Source organism: Neodiprion lecontei, chromosome 1 (assembly GCF_021901455.1).
Source record: "Neodiprion lecontei isolate iyNeoLeco1 chromosome 1, iyNeoLeco1.1, whole genome shotgun sequence".
Classification (NCBI taxonomy): Eukaryota; Metazoa; Arthropoda; class Insecta; order Hymenoptera; family Diprionidae; genus Neodiprion; species Neodiprion lecontei.
The window spans coordinates 13,675,742-13,693,787 of record NC_060260.1 but is presented as its reverse complement, the minus strand read 5'-3'; the positions used below and the strand labels follow the sequence as shown (position 1 = coordinate 13,693,787).

The 18,046-nt window shown below is 35.7% G+C and overlaps 1 protein-coding gene across 11 annotated transcripts; it reads left to right on the top strand.

Annotated features, from left to right (window-relative positions):
• Window positions 1-12,903: 12,903 nt before the first annotated feature.
• Window positions 12,904-16,296, top strand: LOC107227029 (fidgetin-like protein 1). Of its 11 annotated transcripts, none has more exons than XM_046740058.1 (4): window positions 12,904-13,441; window positions 13,663-13,861; window positions 13,936-15,340; window positions 15,426-15,598. In XM_046740058.1, the coding sequence occupies exons 1-4, from the start codon at window positions 13,390-13,392 to the stop codon at window positions 15,447-15,449; spliced, it is 1,680 nt and encodes a 559-aa protein (XP_046596014.1). In that variant the 5' UTR covers window positions 12,904-13,389; the 3' UTR covers window positions 15,450-15,598. The 11 variants fall into 11 exon arrangements, with proteins under 11 accessions (XP_046596014.1, XP_046596009.1, XP_046595980.1 ...); XM_046740053.1 differs by having other exon boundaries at window positions 12,921-13,441; window positions 13,936-15,056; window positions 15,147-16,296; XM_046740024.1 differs by having other exon boundaries at window positions 12,924-13,432; window positions 13,936-16,295.
• The last annotated feature ends 1,750 nt before the right edge of the window (window positions 16,297-18,046 follow it).

Below are 18,046 nucleotides of genomic sequence, written 5' to 3'. Positions count from 1 at the left end.
CTCCCACGGGTTTTAATTACATTTTCAGACTCCCTCGTAGATAATCTTTGTTCTTGTACTGTACGCTTGCATTCAACCTACCTACTCAACTTCAATTTTCCAACACAATCCCAGCAGTAATGCCAACTTTTTCTCCTGCACCAACCTGTATGCTGGGGTCCGTGTACGATAGTTTCGGACTATATTCGCTGTAGTATCGATATTTCATATCGATATGTAGCGTGCGCTGCAATATCGATATTATCAATATATTGCTGCTCAAATATCGATGTACAAAATATCGATAAATACTTTAGTGTTAGAATTATTTATTCTCTACAACATTTTAACGTACAGAATATTTATTATAATTATCTAAGTAGAATACATAATAACTGCATGGTTACGATGTATACATTTAACTTACAACGATACACTTAAGGTAGAAAACTGCATTTAATATTAGTATTTCAGGTTTTTATAAATCGAATTATTTTCAGTTTATTGTTGGGCAGTTATCAGTAAATATCGATGGATATCGTCTAACACTAGTGTACGAGAACGACTTAATTAATTTTTACCAACATTTATCGCTACGAGGTGAAATTGAAGCTCACCTTGCTGAACTAATTGTAAGTGTATAGTTATTTCGAAAACTAGCAAGGGGAATTAGTCATTTCAGTGTTACTAGAATCAGCCCACGCTGACAATAAATTTTCATAATGATCAGAAATTTTGAAGTCGCCAGAAAAAAAAAAATGGTCATTTGGAATAACTATTATCAAACGAATATCTTTGCAGAACGACCTTTTCAGTGGAATCGATATATTTCCGAGGATAACATCATCATCAGAACAACAGTCATTGAAAGTATCCTTATTATATCTGTACTCTTTTAGCAGCAAAATGTCTAGAGCTCCATATTTACTGCAAATTGCGTTCATCGGTATAATGCAATTGTGCTGAACCACAGTATTTACGATACGTACATCTACTGTAGTTAGAATTTCTTTTGCCTGTGTACATTTTTCGACGAGCATGACTTTTTCAGTGATACCCTGGTGTATAAATTTCTTCTCCCAATCACCTGAAAGTATATATAACATTTCTATCCGAGAGTTGGATCAGTTTTCGGAATTATACATGAATTTTAGTAGAGTGTCAAATATTTTTTTCCAGAGAATCTCACGATAATTGACGTCAAATCGAACTGATTTCCAACTTTATTTTTCGCTGAATGTAAATTTTTTACAACTAACAACTGTAGAGATTTTATAAAGCTAAAAGTTACGAGACAAGTTGATCTGGAACATACCACTATGTTATCAGAACTTTTGGAGTAATGTTAAAATTTCAGAATTTCTCAGGTATGTCAAAATGCAAGACTCATTACATTTCAGATCAGTGTGAAACATGACATGTCTACCAATGTGAAATTAGTCGCATTCTCATGCCAGCGCGGCAGTCTAATTGAAGAACCAATCTGAAATCATGCAAATAGAACGATTTAGTTCACAAAGTTGAGAAAATTCGTACAAATGATCGGATTTTTTTGAAGTCGAGCTAGAATTGAAACTATCAGATAATTCTAAATAATTAAGGGCACTGGTCAGCCTGAGTCGTTTTTGAAAATATTTTTTTTTACAATAGAGGGCTGTTATAGAGTTTATCCACAAATTGAAGATTATAAACTTGCAATGTAACTCTAGAAAAGAATTGCTACGATTTCAAGAAGGCTAAAGAATTTACTATTAATGTGTGATATTCTTTAAGAGTCAATGTTACTCGTAGGAAATTTTTGTTAATCAATTTCCATCATCAGAGTTGATGCTTTTTTTGTCGTATGACAATCACGATAAGCTTACTATACTAGATAGATACTTCTCTGTATAGGTAGTGAGAAGCCGTGTCGTGGGCATTGATAGACAATTAAAAATTGAGTATTAGGAATGGTTTAGTTAACATTTAAATTAGTTTAAGTTATCGTGAGAATTCCGTCGAATTTTGGATACAGTACAAAATAAGAGATGCTTTCTCTACAGATCAGGTCATACAGTGAACTAGAAAAATACTCACGTCTTTTTTTTATCTAGCGAAGGTGTAACCTTCTTAATGTAGTATTATATTTTTCTCCGGAAAATAAGCTGAATCAGTTCGCTTGAAACATCGTGATTCTCTAAAGAGCATTAAATCAATTCGCGTGAAATCAGAGTAATTGCATTCGCCTAAAAATAGTAGACATTTAGCAGAAAAAAAGTAATTCATTGAATACAAACAGGTAAGGAATATTTCTCTTTGTTGCCCATGTATAAATCTATGATTTTGCAAATTCGCCGTTTTGAATAGTAAACATTTAAGTTCCCGTTAAAATAGGAAGTCTACGTTTGTCTTTCGGGCTATTAATCCTTTCGGTCACACATTTCTCAACGCAACATCTTGGACTGGATTTTGCTACCCGGGGGTTTTGGAGTCGCTGATCACGAGTCTAGAATCAGAATTTGAAAATTTCCAAATCAAAGATGGCGGATGTAATATGGCGGATGTAATATGGCGGATGTAAAATCGAAAAAACTATTTAAATTCGATGATTCTGGCCGAAACTTGTTACTCGGGGGTTTTTGGGGTTATACGAAGTAACAAAGATCATTTGAAGTTGCAAACAAACTGTGATAAGGATAGGGCACGGAGATTTTCGTGGTTGGACACTGAGCATCCCTGCATTGTGAGGGAAAGAGATAAACAGTATAATTGTAATGCATCGGATAAGATTGATGCGTGAAATTTTCAACAACCAAAAATCTGATGATATTATTCGTAATCTATACAGGCACAAATTTTACTATCATTTTACCAACACTGCCAATGGTTATAATTCCTTTTCTCTCTTATCTATACTCTATAACCTATTCGCGTGCAACAAGCGCGATGCTAAGAAATGAAAATCAGAGGGTGAGCTTTTGAAAATCGACGGGTATAGGGATAGAATGAAAAGAGCCGCAGGAGACACGCGCCAGCTACGAAAAACAGATAACAAATCCGATTCTATCATTTTCTTCCGACAACCGCAGCGGGCTTATTACCGACCACGAGGGCCGGGTGGCACGCGCGCGTAATTTAATCGGGTATTTAGACAAAAGGGGGCCATAAGCCTTGAAAAACTGTTACAAACGCCTGCAACGACCAAGGAGTTAATCTTGCTTGTATTTGCTTAGCTGGCCCTCGGAGGCAGATGCTGTTCTACCCTCAACATTCGACAATAACATGCATATGCACCTTCGACGACACGTGAACCCCTAACCCCTTCTTAAGTCGAGAAACTCGATCTGTTTTTTCTTTTCTTTTCTTTTTCCAGACACTCATAATTTATGAATAATTGGCTGTAATTTTCCCGGATACAAGCGCCTTGGATACTTCGAACCAAGGTTTATATATCAAGGGTACATAGGTTTTTATATTATAACTAGGCTATGTCTATAGGCAAATATCTCAGAATTGCAATCTTAAGAAAACACGTCAGTGAAATTTCAAATTTATTACGTCATTTTAACCAATATCTAGGAACTGACTGCAAATACAATCAGTTAAACTTGGCGGCAAAATACTCGTTTCATAAAACTTTATAGATACAGGCAAAATTTTATGTCTGACGTGACAAATTTAGTCATGATCATGGTACGCTACTGATATCTGAATTCTATATTTAATGTCCTACTTTAAGATCAATCTGCAAATTTTGTTATGCCAACCCACAAGCGTAATTTTAAACACTATCACTTCCCACGCTTTGAAACGATTCAGTTACTAGAGAAGAATTGTAAAATACAAGTTACTCTCTTCGTCGGCACTCGGACCTTCTCTTAAGAGAATGCTGTATTCAGTCTCTACCGACTGAGTAAGACGTCACTCTTTTTGACCGCATTATGAAAGCTTACGCAGCTCGTCTGACGCGAAAACGCCACAGTTATCACAATTCTACATGCAATGCCGAACAAAAAATATCTAAAAACTTTTTTATTTCATCCGAGAATAAGGCTAGGAAATGTATTCTTACAATAAATGGTAATTCAATTACAGGAATACAGTTCTTAGGATTGTTGTTGCTTAATACAAACTTTCTATTAGGTTCATATTTGTATTCGGAGTTGCATGTAGAATTTCGTAGTTACGGCATTTTCAGATCAGTACGTAAGCTCTGATAATAGTCAAGATAATTCAACACGATCGGTAAAGACTGACTGTAGCAACCTCTTAAGTAAATGGCTGAGTGCCGATGACGCGACGATACGTATTTTACAACCTTTTTTGCTAGGGCAATGAAATGTTTCAAATTTTGGAAAATGATAGTTTTTGCTACTATGCTTGTGCGGTTATTGAGAATTCTGAAAGTTGTTGTAAAAGTACGTAATACGTGGGATTCAGATATCAGTAGCGGACCATTAGCTCAGAGTGAGTGAATAAGTTCGGTGTTTTCATTAAGTTTTCAAACTTTTTACGAGCCGACACACGAACGCAATAACAAATACCGTAACTTTTTCAGAGTTCGAGACGTCATCGTTACTCTGGAAAAAAGAAAACTATGAAATACAGTGTGCAGTCACCGAGCTGTCAGAATCAAAATTTAGGAATACAGAAAAAAACCGTCAGAAAAATATCAATCATCTTACTTCCCTAATGTATGGATATAATAGAAAGGAATTTCAGAAAATTCGATTAACACAAGCTAAAATATGAACAATTTGAGAAAAGGCTTTATAATTACAACGTTCAAAATGTTTCATGTCTAGTATTTTTGGTCCGATGTTAATGTTTTTGGGATTATTTTTATATCATAGAGATCTCCAATTGAAAATCCTGAGAAAATTTTTATTTTTAAAATGTCATGTATAGCGTGGTTAAAAATAAATTCGTATGAGAATATTTTTGAATCCAACGAAAAACACCTGAGTTTAATCATTTAGAATATATTGTTTACACGAACTTGACATTGTTGATAACTTTGCTTGTTTCAATCGACTTTTCTTAGATTCATTTCTGTTACAAACTTAGACTGTTTTTTCATTCATGTTTACTTATCATTGGGAAAATAATACTGCTGGAGATTTTTTCAACAGATTTTTCTCTTTCCTCATCATTAGCTTTTGATTTAGATGGTATGGCCGATTTATTCCGAAACACGAATACTATCGCATGCGGAACGAATCGATCTTCGGGATCTGTTTTTATTTCTAAGGGCCATCACGGCAATTGGACATGCATTCTTTATGTTTCAACGTGAGAATTATATGTTTTTTATTTTCCCGTTTAACTCATGCAGCAGACGGACAGTAATAGCTAGTCAAATACAGCGAAATGGAACAAGGATTGGGTCAACTTCATTCTCACTCTCTTTCCCTAATTTCCCACAGCTCACCCAGGTGAAATATGTTAGGTACAGCAATATTTCAGAGAAATTGCTTGGTAGAAAGAAATCTCTCTTCTTCTAGCTAATCACTTTTGAAATACATGTCTATCACGAGGAATGAAAGATGCAATTATTTCACTAATGATCATCATCAAATGTGAATCTTGTCAACGAGACTATTTTGATGGTAAGGTTTTCAGATTTCTGCAGATATTTTCTGTCTAATCTCGTTATGTATTTATTTTTCTGAAGTACGTGCGGATGGTGATAAAAATTTAATTGTTCCATCGGAAGTACAAGGTTTTAAAAAACTAATAACCACGGTTATACTTTGTAGGAACTCGGACTGAAGCCCAAATTCTAGGAGGCTCAATTCCGGAATAAAACCAACATCACAGAGGGATCGGAGGGTGAACCAAGGCAAGAAAATTTCCGTTCGAAACCATCGTATATGTTCAACATATAATGTATTACATGGCGCACCGTATATATCGTGAAGAGTATAGGAAAAAACGAAATGGGTTTACGCGGGGGATCGGCACGTTAACAGCCAAACTTCAGTTTCAACGAGAAAGCAATAGCTGTATACCTATGTGAGTATAACCAGCCCCAAGATGGCTGCCGCCAGGCGTATCGACGTTTGGCGTTTAGAGGGTTTCCCAGAGGTAAGCTCATCGGAAATTGAAGGTCTTCCCTCCCCTGAAACCTCCCTCCCGCCCCGGCACCCTCCAAAACAAAGAAACACACGTAATTAAATTTTTGCACCGTTGAAATTAACGTCCGCGTGACCTAACTCAACCTTCGACATTCTTCATACCCGTCCTCTACGGTTTGGAATCGGCTAGCTCACTTCCTTCAGAACTGCTGACCTAGGGAGCAAATCGTATTTTACACTTTTTTCATCTCCCGAGTGATGAAACCGTCTTAAGGGGGTGCCCTACCCTAGTAGCATTGCCTTCGGTTGCACAAATTTAAGAAGATTCTACGGGAAGTCTTTCTACAGAGTCAATACAGCATCTTCCCTGACGGCGGTGTTTTGCCACCTGACAACAAACTTGTGCAAGATTTCGAATAATGCAAATTCTGATATCAGACCCGCATTCAAATGTGGAAGTAGACACGTCGTGTCTGCAATAGCAGCCTGGATCGGCAGACTTACTTCAGAATACTACTGGGGTAGTCGATTTCGACGTTGTGGTATATATCTCCCAAATATCAAAGTCCACGTATTTCAAACGCAAAACAGAGCCTACCAACCCCATTCTATATGCGATTTTGACCAAAAAATACCAGAACATTTGGCTTATGTACATGAATAAAAAAATGGCATTTAAATAACGAATTCACTATTCTTTAATGTACGCAACTTCGTATTTTACGTGTCTTTTCTTCATGTTTGCCCCAAATGAACATGTTTTTAAATGGTTTTATTCAGGATTGCTTTTAGAATTGGACTGGTATGCCTTTTTTCGCGTTGCGACAAATAGATATCAGTAGGTTGCCATAACCTCAAAGCGATCAGTGAGAATCAGCTGCAAGTGTATTCATAGTATTTTCGTCAATTTATCTAACTTCCTTCCACGATCATACAAGCACAATCGCAAACGTCATGATTTTCCAAAGTTCAACACGATTTCATCACTTTGAAGAGGAAAGAGTTTAAAATATAATTCACTTCTTCGTTGTTCTCCAATATTCCTTCAAGGGCTCCGCAAAAATTTTGAATCTTTTTGCTTTTATTTTCATTTTTAGACCAAAGAAGAGACCATTCCAAAACTCTTTCCACAATTTTTTTCAACAGTATTATATGGCATGATAAAAAAAATTATTTTTCTTTGGCCTGAAAGCGTATATTATAAGTGCAAAGAATATTTTTTCAGATTTTTAGAAGCAATTCTTCAATATACACAACAAATAAATATAGGTATATATCTATACACACTGATACACAAAAAAAACATTCGCAATGGTTTACATGGTTGTTTCATGCAAAACCTAACCTAACCTATGTTCCAAACATAGGTGTATATTATATCGACTACACTGACATAATTTCGAAATAAACTTGTACAATTCGTAGAATATGATCCGCACGAAATTCCACACATTTAAAGTCCTGATTTAAACGTAAGATTTTGAAGTGGTGCACGTTCCCACCTATTCGTGACGTGATATGTGATTGGGCGAGACGAGTGACCGCCCACAACCAGCGCTCGGTTTTGAGTCTGATTGCTGTCGCTTCAGGTGCACAATTTTCCGTACATGTATAATTTAACAATACGTCGATTTTATGCCCCCCCGTTCGAGTTCACTTCACATGCACCCTGAAACTTGAGAAGCCACTAGTCCTGTATTTAAATGCCAAAAAATCAAATCAACTATATCGATAATTAATTATAAATAAATAAAATACGGATAAATAACTCTATCGATTTCGTTAAAATTTTACTAAAAATGATCCAACAATTTTCGCATAATATATCTTACAAAATAAGCTTCAATGCAATTGTTTCTCCTTAATCGATAATTTTTTAAATAATACTAAGTATTTGCAGAAATACGTCAATATAATTTTTTTACCATCTTATAATATATTGTGCATTGATATGAGTTTTGTTTCAAGATTATTAGCAGTGATTCATCAGCTTTTTCGGAAAGCGTTGCACCTATTTTCATTTGATATAAAAATGAACTGTATGTCATGTGAAAAATTCTGTAGGTATAAAAATCAACGTTTCAATTACTGTTGCCTACCAAAATAATAAAAGATATTTTCACATTTTATGACATTTTTCTCTATCGGTAATTGAATGGAGCGGCAACAATGCATTATTGCAAAATTCAATTCTGTAATAATTTTTACATTTTTAAACTTCAATCATATTATCTTTATATTGAGCATACTATGTTTACTTAGTATAATTATTGATACTCCAAATAGTGCATTATCACGGATTTGATCGGATTTTTAATTATAATAAATCGTCAACATCAGGTTGAATTGATGAATGTTGATCTAGGTATGAAAACTTTGTCAAATTTCATATCTCGAGTACTATTTTAACCTACAATGAGTACTATGACTTTTACCCTAATAAGATTTTATTCTAACAATAAACGAATCAGATAGATTTATAAGTTTGTAGTCACTATTTTTCATGAAATTTTTTTTTCAAATTTTGTTTCCAAAGCTTCCATTCAATTCTTAGGGTTCGAGAGAAACCTCCCACTACCTAACTAATTCTTAGTATCAACTAATCAGATCATTCTTTATAGCTTAAGAACAATACGCACACCGGCGTCGAGAGTAACACGACTCAAAAACTGGCATCTTTGAGTCGAGATCATATTCGGATTTGCAAAATTCGAATCTATAGGCGTGAAAAGTGATATTTCTGTAGTTGAAAAATTGGCCGTCACAGATCAGAGAACAACAAGTAACTTCCGCATGCATTGCTTTTACTCACAGTTATTTACTTCTACTGAAAAATGACTATTTTTGAGTTGTGTCACTCTCATCGCCAGAGTGCGAATAGTAGATTGTGAACCAAGGAGGCAAAGTAGGTCTTTTTAACCCCGAGCGTATGTTTCCCTTACGAGTTGTAGGCAAGCGCATGCGCTAACCGAAGACAAATATTGCAATTACCCGAACCGAAAAAGACTTTGTCTCCATGGTGCACATAATACTTTATGTATTAAAAGTGTGGTCCACAAGTTTTTTCTATAACGGAATACAAAAAAAGCACTTTAGATATTAGGATGTAAAAGCGCACTTTTACCTACTCCGATGCTCTGTATTGTACTGTTGCTAAAACGATCACTTTACGTACAAAACGTAGGCAAAAAAGACGCTTAAGTCTTACTAGTGTTACATAAAAATAATTGCAAACTCTATATTTTTGAAATATAAGCTTTCAAACTTCAAGTCCTCCATAGAACCCGTCCAATGAAGGCATGTCGGAGTGTTAGCCTTACCGACTGAGTTATTTTTGTAATGTACGCATTTTTTGGAAATTGTAGCCATAACTCAGGTGCTTGTATTAGTTTCATGAGCAATAAAAAGAGTAACAGCATTATATTCATCGAAGAGACAAATTAGGTCTTTTTCAGGTGCTACGAATGCAATAATGTATGACATAATTACAATTTCTTGCTCGGAAACAGAATGCCATCTGAGTAGGTACCGCCTGGGTGATGTTTTCCATGTAAGACATTCAGTTCTTCAAAACGTTGTATACAAAATCATTATTTAGCTTATAATTAATGAACTTATGCTTTATTGAAACACAAATGAACCTTATTCGAAATTGATTTCAGACGATCTGTGAAATGTTTAAAGAAAATATTTCATTGAAATTGAACAACCAGTGTGATTTGACCATATGAAAAAGAAAAATAATGTAACCTGGATCAAATTATTCACATCTCAAGTTTTTTGATTGAAATTTGAGGTTTCTAACAAAGTTATATTTGTATTAAACAGATGTTCTTGTAATAAATGCTAGTTCATTAATTTGGCTTTTACTTTTCAAATCTTAATTTCACTATTTATTTTGTACTCCGCTGTTGAACACTTACAACATGAAGGTATATAAAAATATAAATATATATATATGAATAAAAATGGGAATAAAAAGTGTGAGGTAATCTTTTTTTGATCGTACTCGAAGGTGTTAGTATTATTTGATGGGGTTGATTTCAATCAATCACAAATTGTTTACATGTGGTTACCGTTGCCGGATGAAATGGTGTGTTGTTCAGTTCTACTTTTACCGATGAAACCTTATTTTGGTATTGCACGCATTTTTAGACAATGTTTGCTGACAATAATAGGGTGCATTACAGCACTTTTCTCATGCAATATTTACGCCGGGAAAATTATAGTCCAAATCACATTTACAGGATCAGTCGTTTACTGTAAAATAGCGTTGTCTTATATTTTACGTACTGCAAGCATGGTTTACACGACTCTTTCACCTGCATTCCATACGTAAAGTAATCGTTATTCCGCAACAGTACAAAAAAAGAGCATCGTAGTTTGAATAAGTATACTTTTACGTACGACCGCGAAGTGTCCGCCTCTGTTTTTGATGAAACTTGGCAGGAATGTTAAGTATGCTAAAATAAAAGATACGAGTTTTTTTATAACGGCTGAAATTAATTTTAAGTGGGTAAACTACCCCCCTGAAATGCTATTCTTTACAATTCCCATGCATAATATTAATAGGGCCTACTGTACAGATTCCACGGGAACTTGATTTCTAGGGATTTCTAACGTTGCTCTTTCCAAATCTGAAGTCCAAATTAAAAAGTTCAAAATGGCAGATCCAACATGGCCGACGTCAATAACGAAAAGGCGATCGATTTTCACCAAAAGTAGGTGGGAACTGTCTACGAGTTAACTGATCATGGATCTGACCACGAAATTTCCAAATTCGAAGTGACGAATTCAAAAAAGCGCACCGAATCGTTTCCCGTACATAACAAAGCACATAACAAGGACAAGCATCGCCCAAGAGCAGAACTTGAATGAGCGGTACGAAAGTTTCGTTTGTGAATTGAAGCCACTTATCGAACAATGTGGACCACAGAATGTATTCAATTCGGATCGAAGTATATTCAATTTGGAGATACATTCCGGGCGAACGTTAACTCCCGTCGATCAGAAAAAAGATTGAAACTGTGGCACAATCAATATCTTTGGCGACTCACTTATACTATACAGCCTACTATATCTGCTGATGGACCGCTGTTATCTCCTCTTCTTGTAGTATTGAAAGAAACGAGTGGGGTATTAGGACTCTCAGAGTGAGAGAAACTATGTTCAGACCACCTAATATTTACATCATGGCTTCCAAGTCTGGAAAGCTTGCTGAAGATCGTATGCAAACTTGGCTTCCGGGAGTTTATCGTCCCAATACAGGTAATGCAAGCGTCTTGTTACTTGATTCATGGAGTGGACAATGCGAGCGCAGTCCTCAGGTAGCAGTACCGGATGATCCAGACTTGAAACTGATGACCATTCCAAAAGGAACTACAGGGCAGATTCAATCGTTGGCCGTATATAGGTTTCGTGTGTGGAAAAATTTCGTAAGACGTTTTTTCCGACATGGTGATCCTTCTTGACTATGATATCAATCTTCACCTTCGAGATAATATTCTCAAGCTACCATCTCTGAAGCATGACCAGTTTTTGTCTCCACGGTTTTTAAACTTATTCAAATATTCATGGCGCAAAAGTGGATTCGTGAATACTAGACCGCTTCATTTTCAAAGTCAAGTAGAATTTTCTTATGAGACTCGACGTTACAGTGTCATATATGTAGCGACGTCGCATTATTCACGTGTACTTGGTGTAGAAAGCCACTTTGTTTAAAACACATTTTTACGGAATTTTATTATTGCCATGACTTTATTCCATAGAGAAACCATTCATATCAGCAAGGGTTGTTACGGTGAAACCAAAAAATATAGCCATCATTGTATATGTAGGAATTGACTACAGTTGTACCGTTCAAATAAAACTATACACGATTAAGATTTTGGGACAATGTTACAAGTGGTGCAAATAAAGAAATTCATTGAACTAGAAATAGATGGGTTCTGAAGTACTCCATAAACAAATATGGATACCAATTTTCGTAGAGATGGCGGATATTGTAATGATTTTCTGCCGCCGTTTTGAAATTCGACGCTTCGAATTTCGAATTTTCGTAGTCAGAGCCAGTCAGTGACCTCGAAAATAGCTTCCACCTACTTTTGGTGAAAATCGATCGATTTTTCGTTATTGACATTGGCCGTGCTGGATCTGCCATTTTGAACTTTTTAATTTGGACTTCAGATTTGGAAAGAGCAACGTCAGAAACCCCTTATTATGCATGGGATTTATTAAAAATAGAATTTCATGGGGGTAGTTTACCCCCTTAAAATTAATTTCAGCCGACATAAAAAAAACACGTATCTCTTATTTTAGCGTACTTAACATTCCTGCCAAGTTTCGTCAAAATCGGAGGTAGACATTTCGCGGCTATTCTTTGTTAGTCCTCAAAAGTGCTCCATTTTGTAGTCTGATATGAAAAAAACTTGTAAGCCTCACTTTTGTTACATAAAGTATCGTATGCACCATGGAGGCAGTCTTTTAGCCTCTCGTAACTGTAATATTCTTTTTCGGATCGCGCACGCGCTTGCCTTCGACTCATATTGCAAACTTATGCCGCCGTCTTCAGTCAACGCTTATGCTCAGTAAAATAGTTTGAGGTTCAACCGCGAGTTCAACGATAGCTTACAGCAAAAATGTGGCGATATGTAGGAAACCAGAACTATGGATCACGTGGATCTAACGGTACATTACAATCATTGTTTCTGTCAATCTACGGATGAATTTTTGTTACGTTTACTTTTTGCTATTTGCAGATTACTATCAATCTCAACTTCTACAAGCGCATAAAGACACTTTATTTTGTCATGTTTTTGATCACAAACGAAGGCTGCATAAAAAAATGCAGTATTTTCCTATCTGGGTACAGCCAGTTCTTACCGACGGCGTGAACAGGATGTGACAAGATAAAAGAAAATGTGTTCTTACCAACTAACAAATCAGAGATAATTTGACTTGGCATTTTGCTACGAAAACATTGAATGGATTTGCCCGAGCATTTGGTAGATTAATTAAGCGGATCACCCAGATCGGATTCTGAGCTGCCAAATAGCATCCAAAAAATGCTGCTCGAGCCTCGACGTCATAAATATGTATGGCGCAGCGTTCCTGTAGGTATAAGACCGTGACGTTTGCAGACGTGACCAGTTTCTAGAATCACTACTAGAGATCGCTAGCAGTCGGATATCCTTGAAATACTGTATCACAATGTAATTACGATACACAATCCTTAGAGAATTGCTTTAAGTCGCAATCACAGGCATCTAAAGAGAACTAGTTACCGATAAATCACGCTATCCTCGGAAACTTGTTGATTATTCCCAACAACATATGTATAAATATATGTATATGTATGCCAAACACGAGGTATCGTTTGGCGGGCCCAGCACTGTGCAGTGGGTACAGTAGGTAGTAAATAATAATAATTAATTATCCACCCGCTAATCTTCATGTAAAGCAAGAGCTATTCTATGTTTTAAATCTCCCGGCCCCAGCTGATTATTCTGTAAAATATCTAATTACAGACGTATTTTTAACTTTTGATGCCCATAGCTTTGCACATTCTAATTTTGCATCGAAATATATTTTACATTGGTCAGTAACAATCAAACTGGGTTCTACTAAGGATTCTACATTGCCCGTCAACCTGCGATGGCCATGTTAAATGAAAGCTGTGACTTAAAAACTGTAGATTCTTTGATTGAAGATAACTTTTTATCTGCGCTTCACACACTCAAGTTCACCACCTCTGCCAAAGATGCTTTTGAAACAGTTACAGCTGAACGTAGGTGCCTGGCTGCTAAGTACCTGGGTGCTAAGACATTGTAAGTCCGTGAATAAAATTGATGACTACCTATGCTTATTTCACATGTACATTTATTATTATTTTTTGTTCCAGTGACAGTGATGATATGGCCAACCTTTTGCTTAAAAATAGTCTGGAAGCCTACCATCGTCTCATAGATGATAAGGCAGGAATAAACAATTATTGGTCGCAGATTGAAACCTTGAGAGGTAACAAATCTGAGAAAAATGTGAATTGGAAATCTGGACTTGAAGATCCAAAGGCTGCTCTGCAATTTGTAAAACCTTTGGTGTGTCGGGAAGATAATTTGCTAGATTGCAAAAGCAATGAGTTTACTGATCGGCATGTTAAGGATATTCTTGATATTTGGAATACCAAGGATCTAGTTTCAAGGAATCGAAAAGTACCAGCTCAGGTTCTCCCCAAAAGCTGTAGAAAAATCGGAAGTTTTATTGCCTCAAAGCAGCAAAGTTTCAAATATGAAAAGAGCGGCTCTTATACTGATAGTAAAAACCAGATTGGATCCTGTAAAGTCGAGGATTACCCGAAACAGGATACTAATGATGTTTTGAGTTTACCAAATTCTTCCAACAGAGATAATCAACATCAGTCTTCATATTTTTCAAATAAATTGAATTTCAGTGCACTCAATCAGAATACAAATCTCACCAAGAAAAATTACAATGCTTATAATGAGCCAGAATTTCAGCATGATAATCACTCAGCTTATTCCAGGCATGAAACTGCAACCAATTCAAGTCAGGATGAAGTAGATGAAACATGTTATAAAAAAGGAAATCCTCAGTCATTTAGGACCGCTAAAGAAGAACTTCACATACAACAGTTGAAAAAGAACAAGGTCTTACCTCAAAAAAAAACCTTAGGTGGCAAACGACCTGTCAACAGTCAATTTATTTGCCCAATTAAGCGAAAGGAAGAAGAAAATGAAGCAAATAAGAGTAATGGCGGAAGTCAAGAAATGAATGACTGTGAAGATGAGAGGCTGAAAAACATTGATCCAAAGATGGTGGAATTAATAAAAAACGACATTATGGACTCGGGTGCAACTGTTTCTTGGGATGATATTGCAGGGCTGGAGTTTGCTAAAAACACTATTAAAGAAATCGTTGTTTTCCCTCTACTAAGGCCTGACATCTTTACAGGATTGCGCCGACCTCCCAAGGGCATTTTGCTTTTCGGACCACCTGGAACAGGTAAAACGCTAATAGGAAAATGCATAGCCTCTCAAAGCAAGTCAACTTTTTTCTCAATTTCGGCAAGTTCATTAACATCTAAATGGATAGGAGAAGGAGAAAAGATGGTCCGAGCTTTATTTGCTGTTGCAAGGGTTTATCAACCTTCAGTTGTCTTCATAGACGAGATAGATTCTCTGCTGACTCAACGATCAGAGACAGAGCACGAAAGTTCTAGACGAATGAAGACTGAATTTTTGGTACAATTGGATGGCGCAGCAACAGCGGAAGAAGACCGTATTTTGGTAATTGGTGCTACGAATAGACCTCAGGAGCTGGATGAGGCTGCTCGCAGAAGATTGGTTAAACGTTTGTACGTTCCTTTACCAGAATTTGGTGCCAGAAGTCAGATAATCAAAAATCTACTACACTCCGAGCGGCATAACTTAACGCTTGACGATATATCAGAAATTGCGAGACTTTCGGAAGGATATTCTGGAGCTGACATGACTAATCTTTGCAAAGAAGCCAGTATGGGGCCAATCAGAAGTATACCGTTTCATCAGTTGGAAAACATTCGAGAGGATGATGTTCGAGGAGTAACTGCAGACGATTTTAAAAATGCGCTAAGCTATGTTAAATCTAGTGTCTCACAATCGGATTTGACTACATACGTAAAGTGGGATCAGACTTATGGAACGGGTACAGCACAAAAGTACAAATCGTAATGTATGTATGAAAACCACACTCAGAGCAACTGAAAATTGAGTCAATGAAATTCTTGTACTCTTGGGTTAACGATAAGTAATAAAACGTTTCTTGTCATACTCTGTTTACTCATATGTTTACTTAATTGTTTATTCTTAATTAGACTGCAAATAACGTGTGATATGAACGTAATAAATATGATTATAAATAGCTAAAATACAATATGATCGAAAATATCATCAATCAGTAGATATGCAGTAAATTCCATTTGATGTTATGATCTGTTCTTATAATCCAAGTTCCATGACATAAAATCAAATTCGTATTATGAAGTAACTTTCAAATTATTTAAATTATGGGAGTCCTATTCATTTCAGGACGTGGTATATCAATAAAATCTCACAAGTTCTATGTTTGGGAATTTGTTGAAGATTTTTTAGTGCTCAATTTTACGAAAAAAAAAGAACTTAACGTATTAAATATCTAGACAATTATAAATCATGAGATGTAGGAGTAACGTAAGTGAATCTTCAGGAGTATCAAATTATTAGCAAGTATAAACTATTTGATTCGACTACAATAAACAGCAACTTTAATTAAAACAACAAATTTCAGATACATAGAGAGTGAACAACTATTGAAATTATAAGTCCATTTCCTAATGAACCCCCGAAGATGGGAAAACTAGATTTGGACCACCATACATGGTCTAAAGGAACACAAGTAGTGGTGAAAGTAAGATCTCATGAAATAATAATCGTTAATTTATTTCGCATTCATACACTCTTCGTTGTCGGTTAAACTTTCTCGGGAAATTGATGAACCTCTGGGAAAAAATCAAAGTTTTTGCTGAAACGTATTTATTTATTTATTCAAAAGTTCAAACGGAGCACATCCAAAATAACATGGCATAATAATAACATCGCGTACACTCAAACAAAAAATTATGCTAAATGATAACACAAAATAAAATTTCATTCGTATCTATATAAGCGGATCGATGTGTTTCTAAGAATGCGACAAAAAGAGCCATTTATGGACCTGAGTTGGCTGATTAACTAGTAAGTATCAGTAATTTCATTTAAGCCTCATCGAAGGGTATATGTAAAACATTGAAACGGGTTGTTCTTGAAACTATGTTTTTTAAATCGGCAGTCACGATATCTCGATAAAGAATTGGCCAATTGGGCTCAGATTTAGCATGCACCTTTATTAGATTGTTTTTCAACCTTAGTAGCAAAATTGAGTTGGATAATTTTTTTTTAGTTTTTTAAAATAACTTGATAATCGAAGCTTAGAGTGCGGCCCTTTTGTTAATTCTTTTTTTGACTGGTACCAACCATCATAACACTTATACTAATTGAAAATATGTTTGGTTTTCTTTCAAATTCATTTACATCCGCCACACTGGCTGCCAATTGAAGCGGTTTTCCGCGCGCCGTCTAGAAAAACCCTACAAAAGTACATAATAATAAAAAGGTTTTTTTTTTAAATTTGCACTTATTCTTGAAGGATCGACAAACATATGACCATAATTTAAGACAGAAAACTCAATCATTAAAATTTATTCCATCCTAAAAATCATCTTCAAAACAGCGCTCGAGACGGCAATTCTCCCCTTAAGAGTAAGCTTTGCATTTTAGAGAATAGAGTTCCGCGGTGAGTTTTTTTTCGAGAATTTTCCACTATTCGTAATATTGTAAAAGATCAAATGAAAGGCATGAAATGGAAACTTCTGGAGCGAACATCTCCTAAATCTGCAACCATGGAGGTCTATGACCCACAGGTTTCGCATAGGTCAGCATGCATAATAACCTGTTCAAATCTTAGCAAATCCGCCAACTCTATTCGATGTTCGAATAACGTGCCAATAATTCGATCAGTGAGAAAATATTTTCTCCTTATTTGACATTAAAATAAAGTGGGGATTTCCGATTTTTTTTTCTGAAGTAAAAACTGCTTTAGCAGCGCTTGGCACTTTTTTTTCTCTTTGTACATGAAAACTACGGAATTTGTGACTCATTATTGTTCTATTCAATGTCCTAATTCAACAAACTTTTAAACTCCTGTCGTACCTCCGAAAATTTTCTGAAATATCACGGAAAAGGGAAAAGTTGTTACGAATGTGATTGTAATTTATAAATGTAAAAAAATAGTAAAAAATAGTATTTTTACGCGTCGATTTCAACTTGTAATTTACAAATCGTCAACTTCTCTCGGAAATATTCTGTTTGTTCGAATATGAATTCTAAACCCGAAATGCACTTGATTGCAATTTACAACGAATCAGGTACTAGTATCCA

Excerpts from the sequence above, each read along its gene's own strand:
- LOC107227029 (XM_046740017.1), top strand. The coding sequence starts at position 13,390 with ATGCCAAACACGAGGTATCGTTTGGCGGGCCCAGCACTGTGCAGTGGG. Across the intron at positions 13,442-13,662 it reads AGCACTGTGCAGTGGGTACA|GATTCTACATTGCCCGTCAA; the intron begins GTAGGTAGTAAA and ends GGTTCTACTAAG. Across the intron at positions 13,862-13,935 it reads TACCTGGGTGCTAAGACATT|TGACAGTGATGATATGGCCA; the intron begins GTAAGTCCGTGA and ends TTTTTGTTCCAG.